Here is a 26,981-nt window from a genome sequence, read left to right on the forward strand (position 1 = left end):
GATGCCACCCACTAGATCAGGTTGCCCAGGTCCCCTCCCATCTTGTCGAACAGGGCTAATACACTTTTTGATGCTTTTAGCTAACTTACAAAATGCAGTCATATTTTGGGGTTCTTCATTATTACCCAGGTAATGACTTAGGGAGAGTCTTACGCTGGGGAGCTGGCTACAGTGGGGAGGACCCCTACTCTATTTTGATTTCCGTGGATGAGGCAGACGACGTTCTTATGGATCGCTGGACTATCCTTTTGGATGCTGAAGAACCTGCTGATGGTGCGGAGAATGGTGTAGCAGAACCCGAGCCTCCAAAGGTGAGCTGAGCACTGTTCAGGTTCGACTTTTAAGAACTGTGGTTCTGTTGAGAGTGATGAAGAAGATAGGTATTAGCACCATTTAATCTTTTATTGCTCTCCTATCTAGTGCTTGGGCCTTGCTGAGCTAATCTGTAGTGAACATACCTTGTGTCTGGATCTAGTGCTTCAATTTGGGTAGGACTGGTTGGTTGCAGAGCACGTTTCTTCATTGGCTGGCAAAAAGTATCTGAGAGAAGATCAATGGAAAGATACATGAAGCAGGAGCATACCTATTTGCTTTGCTTAGGAGAATACGTATTTCTCAAGTAAGAAAAACTTTCCAAAGAAAGCCAAATGCCTTCCAGAAGACTAGTGAAACTGGAGTGTTGACCAAAAATAAATAAATAAATAAATAAATAAATAAAATTAAAGAGACTACTTTTGATCTTTCCTGTTACAGATTAAGTGACTATAAATAGCAAAAACATACAGGAAGTAAATCCTTCTATCATCTTATTGCCATTGGGTATCTATATTTGCAGCATCTGTTTTACATTTTTGGAGTGAAACAGCCTTTCCCTTGGTTTGTATTACTTATTTCTGTGCAGGAAAATAAAAATGTTGTTTGTAGGTGGTGACTTCAGAGCTTTCTGTGTACACTAGTTCTGTTTATTTTATCAGACAAAACCAAGAAATTGGATAGAAAATATATGGCAAAAGTAAAGTAGAAAATTGTAATAATGGTAGCTCACGTCAAAGATTTTAGTCCAGTTGCTGGAAAACCGTAGGCGTTGTGTCAGTGGGAGAATTTAAGTTGCTCTGCTTCTAGATATTTTTAACTTGGTGGAGGTGGGTTGTCCTGCTTTTGGCTGGGAACAAGTTAATTTTCCTCCTATTAGCTGGTATGGTGCTGTGTTTAGGATGAGAACGATGCTGATAACACACTGATGTTTTTAGTTGTTGCAGAGCAGTGCTTACACAGAGCAAAGCCCTTTCCAGGTCCTCGTGCTGTCCCACCAGCGAGGAGGCTGGGTGTGCACCAGGAGCTGTGAGGGGACACATCCAGGACAGCTGGCCCAAATGGACCACCAGGATGTCCCGTACCACATGGCATCATGATCAGCAATAAATATAAATACAAAAAGGGAATCTTGTTTTCTTCTGATTCTCTCCCCCATCCCACTGGGCGTGGGTTGAGCAAATGGCTGCGTGGTGCTGAGCTGCCTGCCAGGTTAACCCACAGCACGGGGGTAGATTTTGCCCTGAGTGCCTAATGTGGTTTTTAAAGATGAAAGGTGAGAGAATCACAGGCGAGGATAGAAAAGCTGTGGAATGAGCTGGCAGGCAAAGGAAGAATCAATAGGAGAAAGAATAGAAATCTGTAAAAAGTTGCCACATGTAGAGCTATTTAAAATGCAGTTGAAAGGTGAAGTCAAGGTCATCTAACATAAGATGAAGTTCAGGAACAGGATCTTCCCAATGACATCATGATAATTCCCTTCTTGATGCCAAAAATAGTAGTGGTGTTACCCTTCAGCAAGTCTTTTAGTTATTGCATAGAATCACTTGGAGAAGTTGGGTTGTCTTTGTTTCTGCATTTACTTTTATTTCTGCCCTTATTATACCTGTTTCTAGCAATTAAGATTAAATTTTTAAGTTTCTGACAGTTTGGAATTAATAACTACACGTATCAACAATTCTTTGTACAGCTTTATTTTTAGTGCAGTGTTTCTGGAAAATATTTTCCTAAATCTGTCAAGATGTAAATGACTTGGAAGAATTATCTGCAACTCTTGCTTTTGTTGAAAGGTTTTGGAACCTCTTTATTTATAAATGTAAGCCTTGAGCAAATAATACAACTTTTTTTTTTTTTTGACAGATTGTACAGATGAACAATTACTGTGGTCTTGGCATTGATGCAGAGTTGAGCTTGGACTTCCATCATGCTAGAGAAGAAGAACCAGGGAAATTTAATAGCAGGTAATCCTGGGGGAAAACAGAGGTGAGGGATAAGTGCTGTAGTACAATATAACTTCCAACTTACACTAAGGCTGATAATCTTGCTACAGGTATTCACAAATAACATTGCCTGAGGTAAAGCAGACACAGGGAGGAATTAAAATACCCATGAACTCTTAGATGCAGAATTTGTTTGGCTTTTCTTTTTTCTTTCTATTCCTTTTTTTTTTTTTTTCCCAAGAGAGAGAGCATCAGAGCAGTTTTTGTAAGCCCTGTCATTATTATTCAGTATACAAAAATTTCAATGTCGAATTCAGTGAAATTTCAAGAAAGTGGAAATATCTGTTATTCAAAGCTTATAACAGGAGGGAAGGCAGTGCTGGTACGTGAATAATAAACACATCATACGTTTCCAACCCTTGCTTAGTGGTGTGTTAGCATCTGCATGCTGGTAATAATGATTTAGGAAAAAGTCTCTGCATCTCAAGTGAAACAGAGTGATAAAAAAGGTGTGAAGAGAAACCTCCCTCATTCTGGCATGCAGATCAATCAATAAGAGTACTTCTTTTTTTTTGCATTAATCACTGAAAATGATGAGGAAAAAGAAAAAACACATTTGTTTAATTAATGAATAGCTCTTTGTAGAAACTGTTCTGGACTGCTCTTTATTCCCCTACATTTGTGAATAAATGTCCTCTAAGTTGTCCCTTGGTTGCCAGAACAAGCTATTACAACTACACAGTATTGCAATCCCAATTATTAAGAATATTTTCTGGCCAGGTATGAGTGTAATAAAGTGAAACCTCGCCTGTCTATCAGTGTAGATGTTGCTCATACACTTTCTAAAAATTGCATAAAATACTGTATATGGTATGTAAATTACTATTAGGACAACAGGCACTGTTTTTTATTTTCAGTCCAATGGATTAAAAACAGCATGGGTGATAAGTTTGCATACAGCAGTGCCTGTTTTAGTCCATTAAATTGTTCTGGATTTATTTTTGCAGTGAACATAAGTAAATCAGAGTTATACTCGTTCCTTTGAAATAGACTACTCTGACTTTGCAAGGCTACAGCACTTTAGAAGATGTGTCCTTTACTTATTGACTCAGTATTTAAGAGTTATGCTTGGACATTTGTTTCCCTATGTGCTTTTAATCTCTCAAATCTTTACCAGCCCATAACGTGCAGCATCAGCAGTGTGATGAGCAATGACTCGGTATCGTTCTTGCAGACCTTCTGCAGGTATATTGTTATGGTGCAAGCGTAGTGTTTTTGTGCAGGAAAGAGGGGGTGATTTTTTTATTTTTATTTTTTCAAATCTGAAGGGCTATATGTTTCTATGAGTCAAGATATGGGAAAGAGATATGAATTCTGAATTGATACTCAGGTATGGTTTTGCAGGGGACAAACAGGTTGTGCAGCCCAACAGTGCCTATGAAATCAGGGCCTTTCAGAGAGCCATGTTAAAACTGTTGGCTTTCCCCTTTCCCAGGATATACAAGTGCACACTTGCTAGCCAAATTAGCATATTTTTTTTTCAATAAATTAACTAAGAAGCACGGCTACTTAATGCTAAATGCAACAGCAGCTGGCATATGGACAGGCTGCTCTTGTATGCGGAATGGGAAGTTTCAGGTGGTGGCAACAAAGTCTGCATGTTGCAGAGTCCATTGGAGGAAAACAGGCTTGTGTGTGCTTCTGATTTAAGACCTTAGGCTGGTAAATGTCCTGAAATCTGTGTGCTGTCTGTCCTCATGCTGTAGAGTGTCTTTGCAGGCTCAGGACTCCTTACCTTGGGCTAGCAGATCACAGCGAAGTGATGACTTCCCTGCAGGCAGATCAACACCAAACTTGCACCACAGAGCAGGCAGAAGCAGTGTATGTTTTGGCAGTGGTGGTTTCTCATTGTTGAGTGCCAGGCATTATGATTTTTATTTTTTACAATATAAAGCTAAAGATCAGGGCATCTGCCTTTATTCCTCAGTTGTTGTGAGGTCCTGGAACAGTCTTTAGAATTGCCTGTTAGGGAAGAGATCACATTCCTTTGTGTCATCCAAAATTGGCAGGATGTTTCTGTGACAGGCATTCTCATGGCTGTAAGATTAGGCAGAGAAAATACTTTGCACAATTTAATGCAATTTTAAAATTGTCTTTTGAGGATACAAAACTCCTCTTGGTGGGGGAAGGTTTGAAAGTATTGATTGTTTGATTTGTCAGTTCTGGATTTTAAAGTGCTGCAACAGCTGGTGTGTCTAAATTAGTTTTTTCTATGTTGGGGGTGTTGAAAGGGAGTCTAGTAAAGTTTGTTCCCTGTCAGTAGGGAACAAACCTTAATAAAATCACCCAAACAGAGGCTGATTATTGGCTTTTGCAGTGGTGACATCCCCTAGGTAGGATTATTAAATTGCAAGACTAGATGAAAAGTGCTCACCTTGTTTTCTTTGATCTGCTTTCCGTACTCTGTGATGCAATTCTGAATGCCAACTCCCTTTCAAGAGATGTTTCCTAGTAGTTTATTAATGATCATGGGAAACAGCAGTTCATCTAAAAATGCCTGCTGGCACACAGAGTTCTTACCCAGCACCTGTAAATAAAAGAGTTCCCCAAACTTACCCTCCTGCGTATGCAGCAGTGGCAGGAACTGTTAAGAATCTGGCTTTTTGCATCAGCTCACTTGGCTTCTTAGTGCCTCCTGAAACCTGGTTTCTTTATTTTGATTTTGTGAAAGCCTGGAGAGTGCTTATGGATGGGTCTTGCTTTCTCTGACCACAAGAGATTCTTGCTGCTTGGGCAACAACCACAGAGACGGTTCAACTTACAGCATAGTTGATGGTTTGGTGTCTCCCTGAGTCTATGGAGACTTAGTCATGGGCTCGTTAAAAGAAAAGGGTGTTTTTCAGTTTGGTCTTTCAAGAACAAACACAGGATTGCGATGCTTGAAAACAGCTGTTTACCTTCGTAGTCCATAAAACTGGTCCTATATAGGATCACCTTTTAACTTTATCTGTTCTGACTTACTCAATTAGCTAAACTGCAGTGTCAGTCCAAGCTTTTGAATGCCTTTCTGGTAGGGTGTAGCTTTATGGGTTTGGCCAGTGGGGCATTAAGTAGTATGTTGGCTATATTTGTAGTGCATCGTTTGTAGAAAAACGAACTGATGGGTGATTCCTGGGCTGTGTAGGTCAAGTCCCCACACTGGTCTGATGTAGTAGGATGTTACTTTGATATCCGTGCTCTAGAGAACCTTCCAAATAATTCTGGGATGACATCATGGTGCAAGTGTTGCGGCTGAGCTGCTGTGGAGACTCACGGGCTCCATGGGGACGGATGACCTGCATATAAAGCCCTTCCCTCCTCCTGTCATCCCCGTCAGTCATTCACAGCAGTGACTGCAACGTGAGCCTTGCCTCCAAATCAAAAACTCAAAGTCCTTCAGCACAAATAAGGTGTTGGAGACTGCTTCAAATACTAGTTCTGTGATTCCTGCCTAAGACTACTGTCAGTACAATGTATGTAAACAAGGGTTTGCTTTAGGAAATTATTCATTTTTCTACCAAGTGGGCAAGTTGGTATGTTTTTTGCTACAGCTAGCAATGGACTGACAACTTCCACTAGGACTTTCCCACCAAATCGTGCCATGCCTGACACGTAGATGCACCAAGAAGGGTGGTGCCTCTGTCTAGTAGTGTACGTTCAGAGTTCACCCTTCCAAGCTCAACGAGCTGTTTTACTTGCAAAATCTTCCAGTCGCCTTCACAACCATTAAGTAGGTATTGGCATGATAACATTACAGAACTCAGTTTGTTCTTTTCTGGTCTCGATGTCCTAATAGGATCCATAGCTGAAATGGAATATGTGTGCAAAAATAAGAGTAATAGTATTTGATCTCTGACAGTTTTTACACTTCGTTATGTGTCACAGGGTGCCCTGCCCAATGTATCCTGTGGACCTCAGAGGCCAAATCTTTCTTAGAACTCTTGTGATTCAGAACAGTGTCTGCACTTCTGTCACTGTGTCATACTCTGCTAGTTTCTCAAGGCTTCTCACTTCATGCAACTAAAGTTTGTACTTCTTGAGGATACTTAAAGTATTTTGTTTCCTACCTGTTTTATTTTTCAGTTGCTTGTAATGCATTCAAATCAGACTTAGCATAGACACATCTCTTGGTCTTGTCTGGAGTGGAAGCATATATTAAATGGTTATCCCTCGCCTATCATTAATTCAGTGCTGTTTAAAACTGTTGGCACGTAGGATAAATCATTCCCAATGTAATAACTTAAAAGAACTGAACAGTCTCTGTCTGGAGAATTGACCGTAACCCACGTGCTAAGTTGGCTGTCTTCCCCACTAGCATGTCTGCATCATCCAGGCATAATGCTAGGGACATTCTGCAGAGCTGGATTCCAATGACACCCATGTGTTAATAGGGCCAAATAGTCAAAATTCATGCTTTTTCTTTTAAGGTTGTCCTGAAGGCCATGTATCCAAAGGTTACCGTTACAAAAGAAAAGAATATCTGCATTTAACTGGCATTTGTTTACGTAACTCTTCAAATGCTTTAACGTTTCAAGGGATGCCGTAAAATCTTCCTAATATTTTCTTTACTCTAAAATTAGGTGTGTTAGAGCTCTGTCAAAAACTACTAATCATGTTTTTAATTTCTACAGCTGAGTATGGTTAAATGAACTAGCAGTATGTAAAGCCCAGACTCGGGAGGGTTTTCTGCCTTAATTATTCTACCATTGCATGATAAATCAGTTAAAAATGTTTTGTGACATCTCCTACGTCTTAATCAGTAATACAGTTTTTCAGCACAGAAGTTTATTTTTCAAAGAGGTATTGCTTCTCCACATCTCTGCATCTCCCCATGCCTTGGCAGCACAGTTCTTCTAAGTAAAAAGTATATGAAGTAGTTTGTGGCTTATGCTTTGTTTCTGCAATAAAAAATTGAAAAGCTCTTTAAACATACCCACTAGAGGACAATGCTATGCTAGCACATGTTCAGTGTAGTACTGTAGTACAAAACAGTACTGTTCTGGGGCTTACCTTTCAGTTACATGATGCTTGTCTGCTCCTAGGTTTCACAACAAAGGAGTTTATGTGAAAGTTGGGCTGCAGAAGATAAGTCATACCAGAAATCTTCACAAAGACATAAAGCTTCAGGTGGATCAGCGAGAGGTGGAGTTGCCAAGTATAGAAGGACTCATTTTTATTAATATACCCAGGTAAAAATGAGAGGAAGGATCTTCTGTAGATGCATGTTTGGATGTATGCATGGGAAAACTGCTTGGTGCTTAAGCATCACTCCTGAAATTAAATGGTCTGGACTGATAGGTGACGGTTCCTGGATATTTTTGATTATTGCCAAACTGTGGGTTTGCAACTGTGCCTAAGGAGCCTGGCTCTTGATACCATTTTAACATTGCTTTTCTTATCCTTTGAAAGTCACAATCTCACTCCGAAAAAGGTGGTAGGTACTACCTCGTTCTCCCGGTGCAAGCCCCTGTACATTTGCTATTTCTTATCCTGTGTCCTAACAGTAATTTGGAATGATATCCTCATCAAAGGTACGTGTGGAGTTGGTGATGCTATTACCCAGGGAGCTGTGGAAAACCTGCAGCTCAGGAAGCTGTTGTGGGCGCTGGGGCTGTACTGACACCAGCAGGGAGGTGAAATTGCTGTTCTGTGAGAAAGAATGGCAGTTCTTTCAGAAACCTGCCTTCCTTGAATTTGCTGGTGATGAGTGACTTTTTTTGTTGTTTGTTCAGTAACAGCAGGTCATTAGCGTTGCCATACTACCTTCTTCAAATAGACTCTTAACCTTAAGCTACCTGAGAATTGTGGAGAAGAAAAGATCAGGATTAGCACTGAGCAGTCTGTGCACCAAAAGAATAAGCAAGTGATTTGAGTAAGGAAGGTCAATACTGCATGAAAAGCAATGCCATGTTAAATTGTCAGAAGCAGTTGAAGCGATTGAAGTGCAGGAACACCTGCTTAACTACTGAGTTCTTTCAAACGGGAAGTACTTATATCAATCCTTCTTTCACCCCTCAAAGATCTGATCAGAAGTTTTTCAGATTTTAGAAAAGCTTTTCTCGCTCTCGCGGTGCAGGAGAGCTAAGCTGTCTCCCTCTCACTGGTGGGGAGCAGAGCGCCCAGCTTTTGAAGTCTGACAGACCAGACATCCCTGGCGGGGTGGTCACTGTGGTGTGTTCTCTGCACAGCTGGGGGTCTGGAGCCGATCTCTGGGGCTCTGACAGCGATGACCGCTTTGAGAAACCACGCATCGATGATGGCCTGCTGGAAGTTGTTGGTGTGACTGGCGTTGTTCACATGGTAAGTTAGCAACCAAGCGAGAACAGAGGAAATGCATTTCCGTGAACTAGTTGAATGAGCCTCCCTGGTAAATACATTTTCTCAGACTCATTTATTTTCATAATAAACAGTACTTTGCAAGTCCACTTGCACCATTGCAAGTGCCTAAAAATAGGCACCAGTGCTAGAGTTACACCACTGTTTGATCAAGCTCTTGTTTTTTTCATGCAAAAATGGTTGCAGATCGTAAAGAGAGTTCATGAGCAACATCAGCTGTCTGTGAGTGAATAAATGTTCAGGAGTTTAGCTGTAACTGGTATGCCCTTCCACAGCCCCCAGCGCCCCTTGTAGCCTGTGTATTAGCCTGCTTTGAAGATCCATATTTAGGTGCCACGTGACAGTAGATGGAAAGGAAACTGAAGAAATCTGTGCTAGGATGGGAAGTATGAGAATTGTGAAGTACTCATTAAAAGAGCATGGGAAAATGCTTGATGCAGGCTTTGAACTAAGGCCTTAAACACACATGCATATATGGTGCATAAATATACATAGATATGGAACACAAATACATGTATGCATAACTACCCTTTATCATGGCATCAAAACCAAATAGTTCATAAGATGAAAGCAATATTTCATTTTAATGTCATAAGAATGCCCACTCTTCACTTAGTATGTGCACACAAAATCTGGACATACTTCAAAGCAACCAAGGCAGAGATGCTTTTTAGAGAGGTATCTTTATAATTATCTGCCACAGGCATTCCAATACCTGTCTCTTAGAATCTGATACTTAATCCAAATGCTACACGAAGCAGATTGTATACCAGTTATGCAAGGAATATTATCGCTCAATCAGTGTAGCTTTCATTCTTCCATGTAGTACGTATTTTTTAAATGGCCTGCTGTTAGCAATGCAGTCCTGTGGAATGATGCGTTATTTTTGTCTTTTCTTCGTATTTGTTTCACTGTTTTAAGAAATCTGTGCTGAAAAAGTATATGTGGTCAGGTAACTAGAGACAGCAAATCCATACAACCACCAAAAATGGAAAGGTGGGTACTTAAAATTGTTTGTGCAGCTCAACCTTTGGTGTCAGCCAACTTCACGGTTTTGCAATTTAGTTCTTTTAAGGAAGATAAACATAAATTTTTCCACTAGGAGAAGTAGTTTCGTAGAGATCCTTGAAAGTTTTGTTTTGTTAGAAGCACCAAGGAATGAACATACTGCTTCAGAATATAAACATTAACAAACTGATGCTCTTGTGATTTTGTATTAAGATTTTTACCTGTATGTTTGATATGTGCACATGTTCCCCAAGACAATTTTTAGCAGCAGAGTTGCCGTTGCATCTTTTTTTTTTTTTTTTTTTTGTGGTTAACGCTGATCCTACTAGCTGAAGATGAATATGGAGTTGGATATTGTAAATCTCTGTCTCCCTGATTTATGATAATGTGCTTTTAGATTTTGGCATTTCACGTGCACCAGAGTCTGTGTGTATAGTTAGTTGTTTTGAAAAAGTGTTTACTATTTTATGGAGGAGGGAAGTAGAAGCAAACATGACTTTGTGAATGCATTCTCCTTTCCCAAAATGAATGTACAAGTGATTCCACTGTGTAAATTATTTCGCCTCTGGCAGCTTGCAAGGGGATGTTATGCTTCATGCACTAATTAAATGATTAATTTTGCATCAGTAAAAGCATCCTATGCAGATTTTGCCTAGGCAGTTCTTTAGCTTGAAACTTAAGACATCAGGTAAGAAAAAAACTGTATCCACCCAGTTTAAGGGCAGCTAATATTTGTGCTTCTTTGTTCACTGGGGTGTTTGATAATCCAGGCTTTTACTTCCTAACAGGGTCAAGTCCAAGGTGGTTTTCGATCAGGCATCCGCATAGCCCAGGGCTCGTATTTTCGTGTAACGCTCCTAAAGCCAATTCCAGTTCAAGTTGATGGAGAGCCCTGGATTCAGGCCCCAGGACAGATTATTATTTCTGCTGCTGGACCAAAGGTAATGACTGTAGGTTTGTCTCAGAAATCTGACTTTGTTTCTCCAGTGGATAGTAATGTATTATCTTGCTCATCAGTTGTGTTCTGATGCTTAACTTCAAAGGAGCTAGTCAGCACAGTGTCGTAACTGCTGGATAAATACACAGCCTTTTATTCAGAGAATGGTTTGAGGACCCTCTCCACTGGGTCAGATGAGGCTTGTGTTTAAGAAAGTCATCCTCGATAGTCTTGAGCTTCAGCCAAGTGACTTAATTTGCACTCCTGTATTGAGATCTCCAGGCAGTATTGCTTGCTCTGAAATAGATCACAGTTATGGAGCCCATGGTAGCACTGCAGTGTGCAAGGGACCAAACAGCCTGCTGGCTGTGCTGGAAGAGGGACGATCTGTCAGAAAGCAGCAAAGGAAAAAAGTGAATACTGGAGGAGGAAACTCCGAGGGGAAAAAAAGAGTCTGTGGAGATAACTGATGTCTGTTTTTCCTTGGTCTTTCAGTGTATATACAGAAAAAAAAGACCATCAGCTGCTTAAGAATTAACTTTTGATATTGAAATTGTGAAATAAATGTTTTGCAATGGTTGACTCTGGTGTGCACAAGTCTACAGATTCGTCTGCTACCTTAAGGACACCTTTTTAACTCACAGCAGTTTGTTGCTATGGACAAGACATATCCCTACAAGGAGGGCTACCAGAAAAATAGCCATCACAGATGAAAAATGAGAAAAGAGGGTCATACCTCAGATGTTTGGGAATATGTTAAACTTTGTTCTTTTCCTGCAGGAAATTGTTAAAAAAGAGAGAAAGAAAGAACAAACCTAAGTTGTCCTTCCAGTAAGAAATATTTCTGTCTTTAAGGCTAGTGACTGATAGTGTTACCCGTATGTATGTGTATGTATGTGTGTGTACATTCATATATATGCACACACATTCTTACACTTCTATATGCATGTACCTACATGCATATGTATATATTTATGTAAAAATCAGTTAATCCTAGCACTTTACAAGGATAGCTGCTTCAGCCAGTAGTGTATTTCAATGTGTTTCAGTTGCAGTTCCAACATTTTGCTCATGTATTAGTTGCCTTAGGTCTGCTTATGTATATCTGACTACAGATATTTGAATTCTCACTCACCTTCTTCAAAAACTTTCCGTTTTAGGTACATATGTTGAAAAAGTCCAAGCAGAAACAGAAAAAAACTGGAAGCCTGAAAGAGATGAGAGTGGATAGCATGGCAGTATCTGAAGGAGGACGCTAAGTGGAGACCTGTGCTCGGAAGCGAAGCAGCACAACTACTGTAGATACTGAGATGGTTCAGTAAAACTGGGTGCAGACAGCTGGTGAAGAAGGGTTGCTTAGGAGCGTGCCTTTCATTGCATTTTAACAGTACCGGGTTCTGCGTGGTCTTTGAAAGATAGTGCCTCATTGTTACAAATAACTATTATGTACCACTTGCCTCATTTGAGATGTTTACTTTGGGTTGCTTTTCCATAAACCGTTTCCCAGTTTTTAATATATATGGAACTGAGGCCAAACAGAGATTCCAAGATGCCGAGATTTCTGCATCTGTGTTCGCAAAGACTCTTCCCCTCCTCCCAGCTTTTTCTTTAAGAAAATCATTCCATAGATAAGTTTTGGTGTATCTTTCCATAAATGAAAATGTGTTGTTTTAAATTAATGCTCATAGTAACCTCCAAACCAAAAAAAGGCAAAGACATGAGCTGCTGAGAACTCCTTGGATAAGTCCAAATAACATAGCTGAAACAGTACTACCGTAGAAGAGAAAAAATACAAAACACAGGAGAGATGATTTCTATAAAAGGAGCCCCGTGCACTGGGAAGAAAGAAAGTACTAGAACAGTTGAGTCAAAATATTTCAGAGAGTTTATTTCTACAGCATTTAGACTGTGTGAGTGAAGGGGAAACAGCTTTTAGCGCAGGTTGTCAACTAAAGTTGATAATAGCCTGTTTTAAAGAACATTTGAATTTCAGCAGCTACCACTTTAAAAAATGAACAAAAATACCTGAGGCAGTATTACATTATATTGACTGTTTTCTATTGCTGAGACCATTATCTTTGACACCAGGCTTTGCTTGCCTTTAATTGTGTTATCTCATTTTTGGTATTTGTCAGAGTTGGACTGTTACTTAACAGCAAGTTCAAAGACTAAAAGAATTGTCACTAATTAGTGTAAAACAGGTACCATTTAGTGTTCAGTAAAGTGAATTTGCACAGTGATACAGTAGAGCTGAACTGACATACTGAAGAGTAACTTCACTGAGAAGACTGAGGAGATGTACCATGCATCTAATGTTCTGTAGGCTTCAGAAAACTGGGGATGTGATAGCAGTCATGAAAACTCACTGATCTAGCCAGCCTTCTTGGGTCTCCTGTGGGTGGTGCTAGCAGCTGTGGACCCAGGTGACTATTTCATCTCACTGGGATGTGTGTTTGCTCCTCAGAGGTTTCCTCTCTCGTCTCCTGTGAGACTGAGATCGCTTCTCTGTGCTTACCCACCTGCTGAAGACACAGGGATCCAGTAGTTTTCAAGCTACCTGCTGGAGACTGGCACTAGGGCTGATGTGGTGGTCCTGTAATGTGCTACATGCATCTGCTCCCCGTGGCTGCGGTCATGTTGGTCTTCACTGACATCTGACACCTTTACTGACATCAGTGCTGGTTTTGTCTTGCTTTGGTCCTCCAGTGACTAAGCTTTCACTGCAGGTCAACATCATAACGAGATGCCCTCTGAGCACAGTTGGCTGTGGAGCAAGGGGCCTGTGTGCTTTTGCCACGTGTGTGCATTGGCTCCCTGGAGCTACTTCAGCTCTGCTGGCACGGATCAGAGTCCACTTAGCTAGCCAGGGTGATAACTTGTCCTCTGTTGCATGGTAGTAACGAACCTGGCTGTGGATGACGTGGATTTGTCACTCAAGTGGCAGCTTCAGGAAGGTTCCTCTTGTTAGCATGTCTAGAAAAACGTCTCCAGCTGCTTCAGGAAACTTCACTATACCTTTGAAACATGCAAAAGCCATTGTCCTGTGTTGGAGACCATTATGTGGTTAGATAGTTCTTGCTGGGTTTGTTGACATCAGTCTGTACTCTGAGCACTGTGCCATCTCCAGCAACATCTGGTCGTTACCTGTGCTTTATATTTTCCAGTTACGGTACAGAAAAGGGTGTGAATGTGGGTACTATAAAACATTCATCTGTAGCATCAGACAGAGCTACACAGCTAAGGCTATAAACAGAGACGTAACAGAGATGGAAAAAGGGCAGCTGCCTGCAGTCTCTCCTTGCTGCCCAGTGATTCCTTCTGTTAACAGGTGCCTACTGTTGTTGTAGAGATGCATTTGGAGGACTCCTCTTTTCACTGGAGCTTGTTATTTCAATTGTAAGTCTAATTTTTAGGAATTATCTTCATGTACTACCACATGGACTACAACTTACCATTATTCACCATGCAAACTAGATTTGTGCTGTGAAGGAAGTAGCATGGACAGTACAGGAGGAGATAGTGTGGACACTCACCTGGTCATTAACCATGGCATTGTCTCAGCTTCAGAACCTGGGCAGCAAGGATTAACTGGAGCTCCTCTGGCATCCTGGTACCAGCGTTGCAAGGAGGAGGGGTGTGCTGTATTTCAGCCTATGCCTTCTCAGGATGAAGCTCACAAATTAGAGAAGAAATCTTAAATACATCGCTGTTTGTAGTTGTCCAGAAAGCCAGAGAAACTGCTTTTTGTCCTTGGGGTAGTTGAAAAACTGAGTGGTCTCCTGTATGGTTGCTGACTCAAAGATGGAGAGGAAAACTGCTAACTCTTTATTACAGATAACATGCATAAACTTTCAAGCTTGTTGGTACTGGCTATCTTCTACAGCCCAAGTAAATGAGCCTGTCTGACTCTGTTTTTCAGACAGACATCATCCTGCAGCATGTAACTGACAGTGTTCATGTTCTTGGCTCGTTAAAGGCCTGGCTGTCTGTCTCTGTTGCTCAGAATCTGTTCTCTCAAATCACATGAAACTCTTGGGCCAGAGTATTTTAATCAGAGGGCCTCTCACTGTGACGTGCCCTTCCTTCCATGGGGATTTTCCATACCTGGAGCGCTGTAGGAGCCTGTCTCAGGGTAGCAGTGTGTTAGTAAGGCAACACAGAAATATAAACACGTTCTCCTTGCAACTGTCCAAGGAGATCCTAGTGGAAGATATGGAGGCTTTTAGTTTTCTATTCTCTTTCCCTTTTTCCATAAACTGACTCCCACGTGTTGTTTGAGTAGATGAGTGCCACACTGGAATGAAAATACATCTTAAGAAAAACACACTTGGCATTTAAGGTCTCTCCACATCATAGAGTGATTTTTAGTACGTTTTGAAGACAAAACAGATTCCTGGGTGGCGGAGATAGGAAAGCTCTTGTAAAGTTTTTAAAAGAAGAAACTCTCTGTTGAATGTCTCTATCAAGACATTCCAGTTTCTTGGTACTGTAGAGGCCAGTATATCAAGGGGATCATACCTGTTTTTTTGGTGTTTGTTTTTTTGCTTGTTTGTTTGTTTTTCTGACATTTTTCTCACACTGATTATCTGCAAAGGCCTAGTATTTTCTTCCACAGGAGTGAGATTTCCTTGAAGAGAGGCGATAAAACTCCCCGCAGTTATTAGGAAACATTTTGATTTAGCCTTCACGTTGAACATAAAACAATGCAGTATACTTCACATCACCACGGGCTGATAGATGATTCTCAGCACTGAGTGGAGAGAGGAGCACTGTGTGGGTAGCTGGTGTTCACACGGCCAAGTGCTTTAAATAAGGCAGTAAGAAAAGTACTGGGAAGGAGGCTCAGTTCTGAACAGACAGCTGTTAATCAACATCAGGGACACAGAATCAGAAAGCATAACCCACTGACAGGGCAAGACGCAGGCTCGCTGCTATCACCTTCATCCTGCCCTGCCTTCTCAGCTCACCTGCAGACGGTGGCAGGCACACAGAGCAGCACTAGCCTCTTTCGTGATGAGCTCCTGGCTTTTTATTTGGCGTCTTACTACACTTTCCTAGCATGGGGAGAAGAGGGGTCCTGAAAGCCAAGGTTCATTTCAAATATCCCACTGTCACAGACAAGGAAGAAGGTGGTCAGTTGGTTAAAATCTGCTTTGATGGGTGAATACATTACCTCTGCCTTGAATTTAAACCTAAGTTCAAAAGCTTATCCCTGAGATAAAAACACTACTTCAGAAAACTTGCTGTTTTTTCTCCCGTGACTTTTAGACTTGATTGGAGTAGTTTAAATTGCTGATGCTTTCATTGCATTGATTTTTGTATGAAACTGGGTTATATTACCAAAAACACTTTATTTCTATACATCCGTATATGTGTGTGTACATATATGCATATGCGTGTATATGCACACACCCTTAAAATAGTCTTCCTTGTATTTCCATGAAAGGAAATGGTGTGTGGTTTTGTGGCTTTTGCAAAGAGCACTCACTTCTGGATCTTTCTCTCACCAGTCGTGGTCAGAAGGCAGGGCTTGCTTTCTTGCTGGTCCCACCAAGGCTCTCAGCCCACATTTCTGAGGGATGTGTACTTCCCGACATGATAGCAATATAGTCAAAGCACAACTGTGTTTATAGTATCTGCATGTGTATGCTTTGAGCCCCTCTTACTTTTTCTAGGTTTTAATCAAGCCTTAGTGTGTTTAAAATCAATGGCAATGCCTGTTGCAATGTTCTAAAAACTAGAAGCTGCAGCATAGTCAACTTCAAGACTTAGATAAGGAACAAAACTAAGTGAACTGTTCCAGACAATTGCTCATTAATCTTCACAGTTACCCTCTTCAAAGTATTGTGAAGATTACAGTTCTTTAAAGAGCAAATAATGTCCTGTGTCAATAATGGTCTGATTATCAGCTCTATGGAATCGCTGAGCAGCCAGGTGTGCGCGTTACCTTGCAGCAGCCTGCTGGCATGTAACCACCTCATTTCCAAATGAAGCCTCATTCTGAGGGAGGAGAATGTCAGATGAACTTCTGCAACACCTAAAAAGGACTTACGTTGGAGACAGAACAGATGCAGCTGCATGGGTGTTTTGTAGTGTGCTCTGACTGTGTGTGCAGGTACGGTGTGTGTTGCATGGCCACCTGCCCGTGCTCCAGCACTGAAACTTGAGGGTGCGCTGGCGTTGTGCCCTTGAGGAAGCTGGCAGGAGATAGGTGTCTCTCGATCTGCACCACGTACCTCTCCCTTGCTGCCTTGGCATGAACTCTGCATTTTCCTCTCCTGCTAGGCTGCCTTCCTGCCCTTTGGGCCCAACCTTTATACTGACACTGGTAACAAAGGCGTGAGTGAGCTGGTTAAAGAAAAAAAAAAAAAAGGCTGGTGATGTTGTGCAGAGGGCAGGGAATGGAGATCCTGGTCTAAAACTCCACGCTAGCTGTTGGCCTTTAAGCTGTTTATTGATTTCTGCTTCAGCTTCTACTTCAGCCATTTTTGCAGCTGTGCGGCAAACATTCAGCAACTACTGACATGCCTGGGATTCGTGGTGGCAGCACTGCCTCCGTTTTCAGCCCTTGACCTTGTATTCATCAGTGCATGTATCACTTCACAGACTTTTTGCACTTAACAGTAAAAGCAGGTTGGATAGTTTTAGGGTGTGGCAAAATTGCAATGTTTGTACTTTTTTTGTAAATATGGGGATGATTCTACAGATATAAAAATGCACTTTCAGGTAATGATGAACACAAGTTTGTAGAATGCAACTGTTTAACGTTTCAAGAGTTTCTCTGACTTGCAGTGTTCCTTGATCCCCAGCTCTGATACTGTGTTTTCAAAAGCTCTGCTTGGGAATGGGAGGTGGTGTCTTCCCCACATCGCAGTATGTATTTATATCTGACTGACTGAAAGTTCACATATATTTTTAAACAATTACGAATTGGCTGCTATTCTAAGATTTAGGCTTCTTAGTCTGATTTTATAATGCTTTAGAGTAATGTTAAAGTTTATTTATAATGTCAACATTTACTGACTTGACACTTGGCTTGTAGAAGAAGTCCAGCTCAAAGCCTTTGTTCCTTTGCTACTTACTGTATTCTTGAACAGTGTAGCCATTGTAAGTATGGAATGCAGTGAAACAAATGCAATGTATTAGTCTTAACACGCAGTTAGACCAGCAGTTTCAATGTTTACAGGACAGTGACTATTGATTGTAAACCTGTACATGTCAGTTGAAACAGTGCATTCCCTTCCTGCATTCTGGAAGCGCTGTTTCTGCTTCCCATGACAATTAATAAAATAGTTGCCTTCCAGTTTAGCCTCCTAGCTATGTCCCTGTAGAAAAATTTAAATGTGGATTATGACTTTTCTGCCATTGATTCGTAGGGCAGACTTTGTACTGACACAGGTGTTGTTATTGAATGTGTTTTCGAAAAGATTGACTTTATTTTTTGTGAAGATAATTTATCAGAGTGTTTTATAAGCAATTCAGTGTTGTTAAAAGGTTGTTCTGAAGTCTTGAAATAAATGTATGTAGATATCAAAGATGTATCCCAAAGCAAAGTATTTTTAGTAGGACACTTACTGGTGTAGTTACTCCTCTGAGCTCTTCTCGCAACACACCCTTTGGCTCAAGTGTGTTATTTAGGAGAAGACTTGATTTCGGAAGACGTGGCTTCATTTACGTTGTGTGTATCCCGTATCACACTTCTGGCAGCAACTCCAAATGTAAACACCAGCTATCGAAGGCTGAACTTTTCCCGATACAAACCACTGTCAGATAAGGAGTAGAGAGCCTGCCCTTGTGCTTGACAGCAGGAATGCTACATGTCTGGTGACTGTCTGGCCCTTCGAGACATCTCTCGCTGTCCACAGGATATGCCACAATTTGGTCCTTTTGCTTTCTGAAGGAAATAAGGCATAAATCAGGCGCGTCCCTGTGTCAAACAGTTACAGCTTGCCTTGCCATGGCATCCCTTTCTTTGTGCTGCTGACCTTGCCAAATTGGGTAGCAAGAGGTGCTTGAAGAATTACTGAGTATTTATTGTGTACTTTTAGGTGCTTATGATGCCTTCACTGCTATTTTAAAAGAAAATTGTGGGGATCTGTATCATAGCAATAGCTGTATAACTCCAGCTTTCTGAACATGCCAAAAGCAAGTAATCCTTGAGATAGTTTAATTATCAATGGTGTAGATAGTAGCAATCAATACCTTGAATAAGCTGCAAGTTCTAATTAATAGGAGTATCTCTGCTTTGAATGCAAAGCATCACAGAAGTTGTCATGTAGTGTAGATTTCAGTGTCCCTCCTACTTATAAACCACTCATCACGTGTTAACTCTTCTCAAACTACAGCTTAAGTAACTGTTGTTTTCACCTCTGGTTAAATAAGCCAACTTCAAGCAGTTTTTCAATGAGTGTTTTAATATCAAGATACTCTAAGATGTTTTACAGCATTTTTGTGAATCTTCTAATACATCGTTAATAAATCAACTTGGCCCATCAAGCTAAGGTAAGCTGACCACCAAACAGTTTAGCTGTTGTCTCGTGCCTATTCTTTGTGCACCTGCCTAATAATACTGAGAAAACAAAGTGTAAGCATAAGCATTCAAGTGCTCGAAAGCCTTCCACATTGTGTGCCTCAAACTAGTAATGCATTTTCACATTTACTTGTGCATTGGTTCAAGAAACAGGGTTTTGATGATGTAACTTGTTTCTCAGTGTCTGCCTTGCAAATCACTATGCTGTGGTAATTTGTCTACAAATAGCATACCTAATCTACTAATTGGTTTAAAAAAAAAAAAAAAAGTAATTTATAGAAGATGGACCTTCCTCATATATTTAAACATCTGTTTGTCCTTGGGTTGTGTTTGGAGAACAATTCTGTATATATTTGGCAATATGTTTGTGTTTAATTTGATTGTACATTTTGCACTGATTTGAAATTCTGTATTCTAAGTATTATTTACAAGTTCCAGAGATCTATAACTAGGATTTGTCTGTGAAAAAATACAGTATCTGTTCCACCCTGTTTGTCTGTGGAGTAGCTGTGCTTCTTTGAAGATGGTGAAGTACACTTGGTGGGAGGGAAACGTGCCTGGTTTCCAGCGGGCGCTGCTTGGGTTAAGCGTTCTGCAGCCTCGCTGTGTGAGGCCGGGTCGTGCTCCAGGCTGGGTGGCGGGAGGGTGGCTGCGTTGTAGCAGCCTGGTTCCTTTCTTAGGTTTTAGTTGCTACAATGATGCCCACTCTGCTACATGCACACACTCAGCAAGGGTCGAGCACTTCTGGAGCTGTTACTTCTATGGGAAGCACTGTGGCGGGACAGCCCCTGCCTTCCCTGCAGCTCCTGGCCTGCCTCTCGTGGTGTCCATCACGTTGGCATCTCCACTTCGGAGGTCCCTGCTCCATCAGCCCTTTCCCTGGCACGAGGGAATTGCTTCTTCCCAATTTATTGAAAAATAGGGGAGGGATTGTGCTTGCCCTAGCGTCTCAGGGTGCACCTTGTTCGTGCAAGCCAAGAAGCTTCAAAGTAGCTACAATCACATCTAAAAAGCATGTATAGTATAACTTGATTCAGGACTACTGTCCCGGGAAAAGATGACAAGCAAACAGAATACTGTGGGGAAAAAAAGAATAAAAATAAAAATAAAAATATATATTAAAAAATAAAAATTTAAAAAAAAAAAAAAGGAAAGAAAGACATTCTCATGACATAACCAAGCTGCATGCCTACCAGCTTGCTTTAACAATGGAAGGAAAATGCTCCTGTCTCTACTACTGGGAAAAGCAAAGACGCATCTTCCAATTATTCCGGTTCAAGTGGTGTTGTGGCACACTAAAACATTGATTTTCAAATTCTATCCACTTCAGCTTTTACACGTATGTTTACAGCTGCAACCCAGCACTTATTTCAAATATGCAATTGTGGGAGCTAGCTGGGGTGTCCAGCAGGTAGAACACATGAACCTCGAGGACCAGGGAGCTCTCTGTGGGTGCTCAGTGCGGGGCCGTCCTTCCAAACGCTGCAGGTGGGCTTGTGGCCAACATGCAGTGAGCTGGTGAACTCTCTTCAGGAGCCACGACCCAAAATCCATCCTTGTGCATAGCCCTGGAAAAGAAAGAGACATCAATTTAACTCTCCAGTAATGGGGAAGAAGCCGGCAGTGATGAGAATGTGCTCCTCCTCCTCAGCAAAGCACTGCTAGAGGCTCTGGCATCACACCTGCAGATATCTCCCAGGAGCTGAGGGCAATGCTCAGTGCCAGCCACATGCAGGGAGGTCTCTGAACCTTCACCCAAACCCAAACCAGAGTGGCAAAGGGCAAGAGGAGGGGCAGGAAAGAAATGTGAGTGGAGGAGCTTCCAGGTGACCCAGAAATTCACTGTCATTTGTGGGGTGTTTTTGCCATAGACTCCTTTCCAGTGAATAAAAAGAGGGGAGAGTAGAGTGGGGGTCAGAAAACCTGTGCTGAGGAACTGCACAAGGACAGCCCCTCATCCCAGGGCAGGAAATGGGGCATGGACCAGCTCTGTGCCTCCAGGGCTGCCGTGGCAAGTGCTGGCACTGCTGTGAGGACAGTGCTGCTCAGTCTGTGCCTGCTGCTGAAGAGCCTGCTCAGAGCCAAGGTTTCTGGGCGTGCTGGTCACTCCTTTGCTTACTTGCAAACTGGCTGGAGGCCAGCACCTCCTGGCTCCAAGCAGCTTTCCTCCCTCCTGCAATCCCCAAAGCCCACGCAAGCAACCACAGCAGCTCCGGAGGCACAAACATCCCCAGCAGCAAGGACATCAGATGTGGAGCTTGCTGCTCCTGCTTCAAGCTGGCCAAGCTGGAAGAATTAACCCAGCCACGAGCCACAAACCAGCTCACAGTGAAGGCCATGCTCCCACACCTCACCAGGAAAATGGGACAGCTTGGCCCTTCTCTCCATCAGCCTTTGGCTCCTCCTGGTATCTCCACCCTACTCACAAATCCGCGTTAGCCATTCCTCTCCCCTTCTCAGTCCCAGGGAGAGCTCTGTACAGTGGCTTGCTATACTTGCTCTCCTTTTCAAAGAGCTAACAGTTTTTCAGGCTTCCTCAGGTTTTAAGTGAACACGATGTGGATTTTTTTTTTTTTCAGTGTCTTTAAATTTGTAACCGTGGTGTGTCAGCAGATCTGGTCATAAACTTTAAACCCCAGCCTGCTATAACCTGTCCAAAGTCTCAGTTGCACCTGCCTGCCGACGGGGTTAGTTTCTGTTAATTATAACTACTTGCCAGCTGTCTGCCAAGTGTTCAGCTGAGTGCTGGCACAAAACGAAGGAGTGTCAATGAAGTACCGTGACACCAAAGCACGGACCTTAATTCTGACAACTCTTTCTTAGGCATAAACAAAGCCGCTCTTGTGCTGGGCACAGCTTTGTGAGCTGGCTGCCCAGCTAACTGCGCTTGCTGTTACACTGGAGCTTGCTGCCCTCTTGCTTTCCGACTGAGGATAGCCAGACCTTACAGTGGTTTATTGGAGGCTTTCGGGAAACCCTGCCTGGCCCACCGGGTGTGCCACTGCTGCCGGTCGAAAACACTGTAAGAGCAATGGTGGACTGTAGTTATGCAAAAATGCCTATAACGTAACTATTCAGTCTGTGGGTGTGTAACTTAATCTATTTATTTTATTTATTTATTTACTTATTTTTCTAAAGTCCTCCTCCTCCAAAACAACCAACATTTTGGGGAAGGAAATAAAAAGGCAGAAAGGGAGGTGATGAGGGTGCAGGTTCTCCTGGGCAACTCCACAGCTTTTTTTGATGGTCCCTCACGCTGCCTTCCCCATGGTGCCTGTCCCTGTCCCTGTCCTTCCTATGGGGCGATTCCCTGCACCAGGACGTGTTGTTGATCCTGGACGCCCATCACCAGTGCTGGGAGCAGAGCTGGTGCCACCCCATGTGCAGCGTGGAGAGCACAGGCCAGCAGCTGCTGATCCCACCTGGAGGAGAAACTGAGTGTTGGTGCCGTGCTTGGTGGAGAGAGAAAGCTGAGCCTTTTCCCACAGCAGAGCTCCCCAAAGAGCCTCCTGCTGCTGACGCATGCATTACCCGTGGGTCTTGCTGGAAAGTGAGGTGCTCTGAGCCCAACATTGTCCCCAGGGAGCGGTGCCACAGTGGGATTAGGCCATCGCTCTGCCCCATGCCGCTCACGGCCGCGCCAGCCAGGCTGCTGACCAGCCCCGGGGCCTGCAGGGGATTAGCGGCACAATCGGGGCCACAATGGGGATGGCAAACGCTGCCCTGCACCGTCAGCGAGCAGCGCACAAAGAGAAACGATGGCCCAGCAGCTCCCTAAGCCACCCACACCGGGGATGCTCATGCGGGGAGTGCCAGCCCAGCAGAACGGCTCCTCCGGCTCACGGGGTGCCAGCGCTGCCCCAGCTCACCCAGGCAAGGGGTGCAGGGGATGCTGTCCCCACAGAGAGCCAGTGGTGTTGGCATTCGGCGTCAGCCATCACCTACACACAGGCCCTCTTCTGCTTTTATTTAATTACTTTTTTTATGAATATGTAATTATTCATTCCATTATCTCTGGCTAAAGAATCTCATCCACTTTAAACCTATGCCTTCACGTTTATACATATTCAATGTGTCCTTCTCCGTAAATGTGGGTTTATACATGTATCTAACTACTGCACCTATGGATAAGTAAATAAAACAAATGTATTTTTACACAGGTATGCCCTCCGCTACAGGCATGTTCCTATCCGAGCACGCACGGTGTGCACATGCTGTGTGCTTTCGTACCCCAGCACTTCCTGGTGCCGAGGAGGCGGCCTTGTGGCGCTGGACAAAATGGCAGCTGCCGCCCACAAAATGGCCGGGCTTGCCTCAGGTGCTGGGCGGCGCAGACACCCAGCTGTGTCCTGTTGTGTGCCTGCTCCGTGAGCAGTCTGCGTGTGTTCGGGTACACGTCTATATGTGTACACACTTGCACACACCCACAGGGCAGTGCATGCCCTGAAGAGGCAGAGGAGGCGCTGGTGGAAGCGCCCCATCTGAGGCGGTGGTGGTGGCATGAGGTGGTGGTGGTGGCACAGCCGATCACCAGGCTGTGAAGGTCATTTGGTCTGGGTCTCTGCCCGTCAGGCCCAGAAATGCAGCTCTGCCAGGGACACGTCCCTTCACTTCCTCTGCCTGGCCCAGGGCCAGCCTCAGCCAGCACAAGCCAAACCCCACCTGGACCTGTTGTACATTTATTGATTTCTGTGTGTTTATTGGGAAGGCTCGAGCCTTTAAAAGTTGTGGGCAAACACAGAGCCGCCTGTGTAATAAGTGCTTGAAATTACCCACATGATGAGGCCTCCTGCAGGGCTCCACTGCTCCTCTGCTACCTGCACAGGGCCAAGGAACTCACCAAGTGTTAATTAAAAGCTTGTAGGCAGACATGTGGATGTCTTTGCTCCTCGCATTATGCTCGGTCTGCAGCAAGACCACGCTGCATAGCCGGGGGACTCACACAAACAGACATGCTGCCCGGGTTGAGCAGAGCGAGGGAGCTCATGAAGCCGCTTCTGCTCACCCTGCACAATCCCAGCCGTCAGGACACAGTCAGGCTGAAGGCAAACCTTCCCAGCTCCAGGGCTTGCTAACCAAGAGCTGAGAAACATCTACGAGCAGCTTCCTGAACTGCTTCTCCGGCCTTCCAGTTTGTGTGCTGCAGGAATCCTCAGCAGTCTGCCTGGGTACCTCTCCATCGTGTGGTCATCTCACAGCAAAGCACTACCTGGGCACAGGTTGGTAAGTTTTTGTTCCACACCCAGGACTTCACTGTCACAGCTGTGTAGACATGCCAAAAAGTAGAACAGAAAACGATTGTTTCTCATTTAAGAAACACATTGAGAATGATTCTGTTCCCATCTTTCCATAACGTTTTATCTGGACTTTGAACAGGTTGCACAACAGAGAGAAAGGCCTGGCTGGACTGATAAGGGTAGAGACAAGCTTCATGCTGCACACACCTCGTTCAGCCCTGTTCCCGTCCACAGACATTTTGAGGAGCACAGTACAATGAAGTCTCTGAGAAATAAGTGTTTTCTTTCTTACTGCCTGGGGAATCAAAGCAATGGATGCTCCTTCACCCTTCCCTTTGTGTCTAAGTCTGTTGTCCCTGACCCCACGCCCTGAGTGTCCCGTACCCATCAGTGTGTTCCCTCACCCTCCAGCTTCTAGTCTTGGTTTGAGTACTGTTTCTTCCAGACAAACAATTCCTGCATTTGTTCCTTTAGCTGCTCCCGATGAAGTCTTTCTGCAGCTTTGGGACCTGCTGGCCTCTCTCACAACTTTCAAAGCCTCTTTGGCTATTTTGTGACTTGCAAGTGTCCTGACCTCTTCTTCTGCCCTTTTCTTTGTCTCCTCTGCCTGCTCCTGTCTGCTTTCTGACCATCTCCCTAGCACTATGGCTTTGCTCCCAGACTCCTTCCCAGTGCTGGAGCCATGACCATGTATTGCTGTGGTGGAAATAAACCTAGGGGGCTGCTTGTTCTCCTCCTCCTTGGCAGCCGGGGTGCTGGGAAGCTCCTTATGCCCAGGGACTTGAGGGCTACCAGTCTAAAATGGACCATGGCACTGAGATGCAGCCACCTCTGTGGCAGCAGCCAGGCTTGGTGAGGTTGAGGGGTTTCCTTCATGCTTGCCAGGAGCACAGCAGCCACACATGTTTGTAGGCCTCCAGGCTGTGCAAGGACCAAAAAGCTGATAAGCTCCTGGAGGAGCTGCTTGGTGCACCTTGGCAAGAAGACGCTGTATGTCCCCAGCAATGGGCTGCCTGTCTAGGCTGTATCTCCACACATTCATCAGGACAAGCTTCACAAAAGCTGCCAGTATCTGGTGAGCTCCAAAGAGGTGCTCAGTTCCCACCACAGCCAGAGGAGCATGACCGATTCAGGAACCCCTTCATCACCCACCACACACAGGCAGGGGAGGAATGCGCTGAGGAGATACAGAGAGGCTGAATGTCCTCGAGGCTTCAGGGAGAATAATGGAGTGATTGACCGCAATTGCTGGAAAAACAGCCAAACACATCTCAATACCAGAGGGAACCAGAGGGTGCCTTTGTTTTAGACAGTTGGAATCAGCTAACCATAAAAACCAGTTGTGTAACTGGCTGTCTCTGACTTCAAGAAATGCAGACTTAGAGCAGAGCAACACTAGTTTTAGGGGGTGTACATACTGCTGTGTGTACGCATAATGTATACATATACAGATACATAATGTGGCTTGTGTATGTAATAAATGCTAAATGCTATGATCCTATGACTAATCGATATTTATTTATTCATTACACAGGTAACTGCAGCCAGTATTCAGCTTATTGTTTTACTTTTCTGTAGAGCCCTGTCATCTCTCAGGAAGCGACTTTGCCTGCGGTGACTCTGCCTTTGCCTGGGAGCTGGTGAAGTTGCACTACAAGCACCATGAAGCCCAAGGAGCTGAGATACACACCCTGCAAGAACAACCTTGCTCTGCAGTGGCTACGGCCTCAAGCTGCAGGTATGCACAGTTCACTCCTTCAGACCCAGAGGGTGAGGAAGGAAAAAATATGCTCACCCACTTGTCACCTGTGGGACTGTTAGTTGTCTTTAGCAGCACAGATTCTCTCTCTTCGCCTTATGATAGTAATTTAGCAAGTATAATAGGGTACAATTTAGCAAGTATAATAGCAAGTACTTCAAAATACCTCAAAAACAATGAACAAAGGACTTATAAAAAGTGAACTCCAGGCTTGAATTGGTGGCAACCCGCATATGTCTTCTTTGCAATTAGGGCCAGTCAGTAATGTGACTAAATGCATATTCTGGAGATGAATAATGAGATTTACAGTTACACTGCAATTTGACAACACACTGGAATTGCAGTAGTCTGTGAAGTGTAATGTGAATTTATATTGTGATTGCTGAATCATCGTACTGTTATAAATGAAGATACAACTCAATCTGAATTTAGTAATATTTATAAAAGGCAAGTAAACAGTGCTGGGTGCACGGGGAGTCTGTACAAACACACACACGCGAACATCGAACTTCCTAAACATACAGAACATTGCTTTTACATACTAAACCCAAGTACACCTATACATATGTACAATCAGAAAAGGTATCAATTGAAACAGAAACATGGCAAAGTTTTCCGAATTCTGGCAAGTGTTTAACAAACAACCCTTAAAGTCTATTACTATTAATGTCCATGACTGGAGGAGCATAGTTGGAGTTGGTAATCCTGGTTGAAGTGCTCTCATATCTTCCATGACTTCATTAATTTCTCTCGGATCATATAAAAGTCTCAATTTTCAATTCCTTTTCTTGATTACAAACACCGGAGAATTCCAGGGCAAGTCATGGGAGCAATATGTCTCGCTTTAAGTTGTTCAGCAACTCGGCCTTTGGACCTTATGTAT

At 43.3% G+C, this 26,981-nt stretch overlaps 2 protein-coding genes across 4 annotated transcripts in view; one reads left to right on the plus strand and one right to left on the minus strand.

Moving 5' to 3' along the window:
* DGKQ (diacylglycerol kinase theta) overlaps positions 1 to 19,595 on the plus strand; it is an 89,700-nt gene extending 70,105 nt beyond the window's left edge. For all 3 annotated transcript variants that reach the window (XM_082783690.1, XM_082783691.1, XM_082783692.1), the window contains 6 exons: positions 130 to 311; positions 2,173 to 2,273; positions 7,334 to 7,480; positions 8,480 to 8,591; positions 10,424 to 10,576; positions 11,733 to 19,595. In XM_082783690.1, coding sequence (XP_082639816.1) covers positions 130 to 311; positions 2,173 to 2,273; positions 7,334 to 7,480; positions 8,480 to 8,591; positions 10,424 to 10,576; positions 11,733 to 11,831 — 794 coding nt within the window. In that variant the 3' untranslated portion in view covers positions 11,832 to 19,595. The remainder of the gene's footprint in view (positions 1 to 129; positions 312 to 2,172; positions 2,274 to 7,333; positions 7,481 to 8,479; positions 8,592 to 10,423; positions 10,577 to 11,732) is intronic.
* ACO1 (aconitase 1) overlaps positions 1 to 26,981 on the minus strand; it is a 340,782-nt gene that overhangs the window by 124,594 nt on the left and 189,207 nt on the right. The window lies entirely within an intron of this gene.

This window comes from Aythya marila (genome assembly GCF_965140915.1).
Source record: "Aythya marila genome assembly, chromosome: Z".
Classification (NCBI taxonomy): Eukaryota; Metazoa; Chordata; class Aves; order Anseriformes; family Anatidae; genus Aythya; species Aythya marila.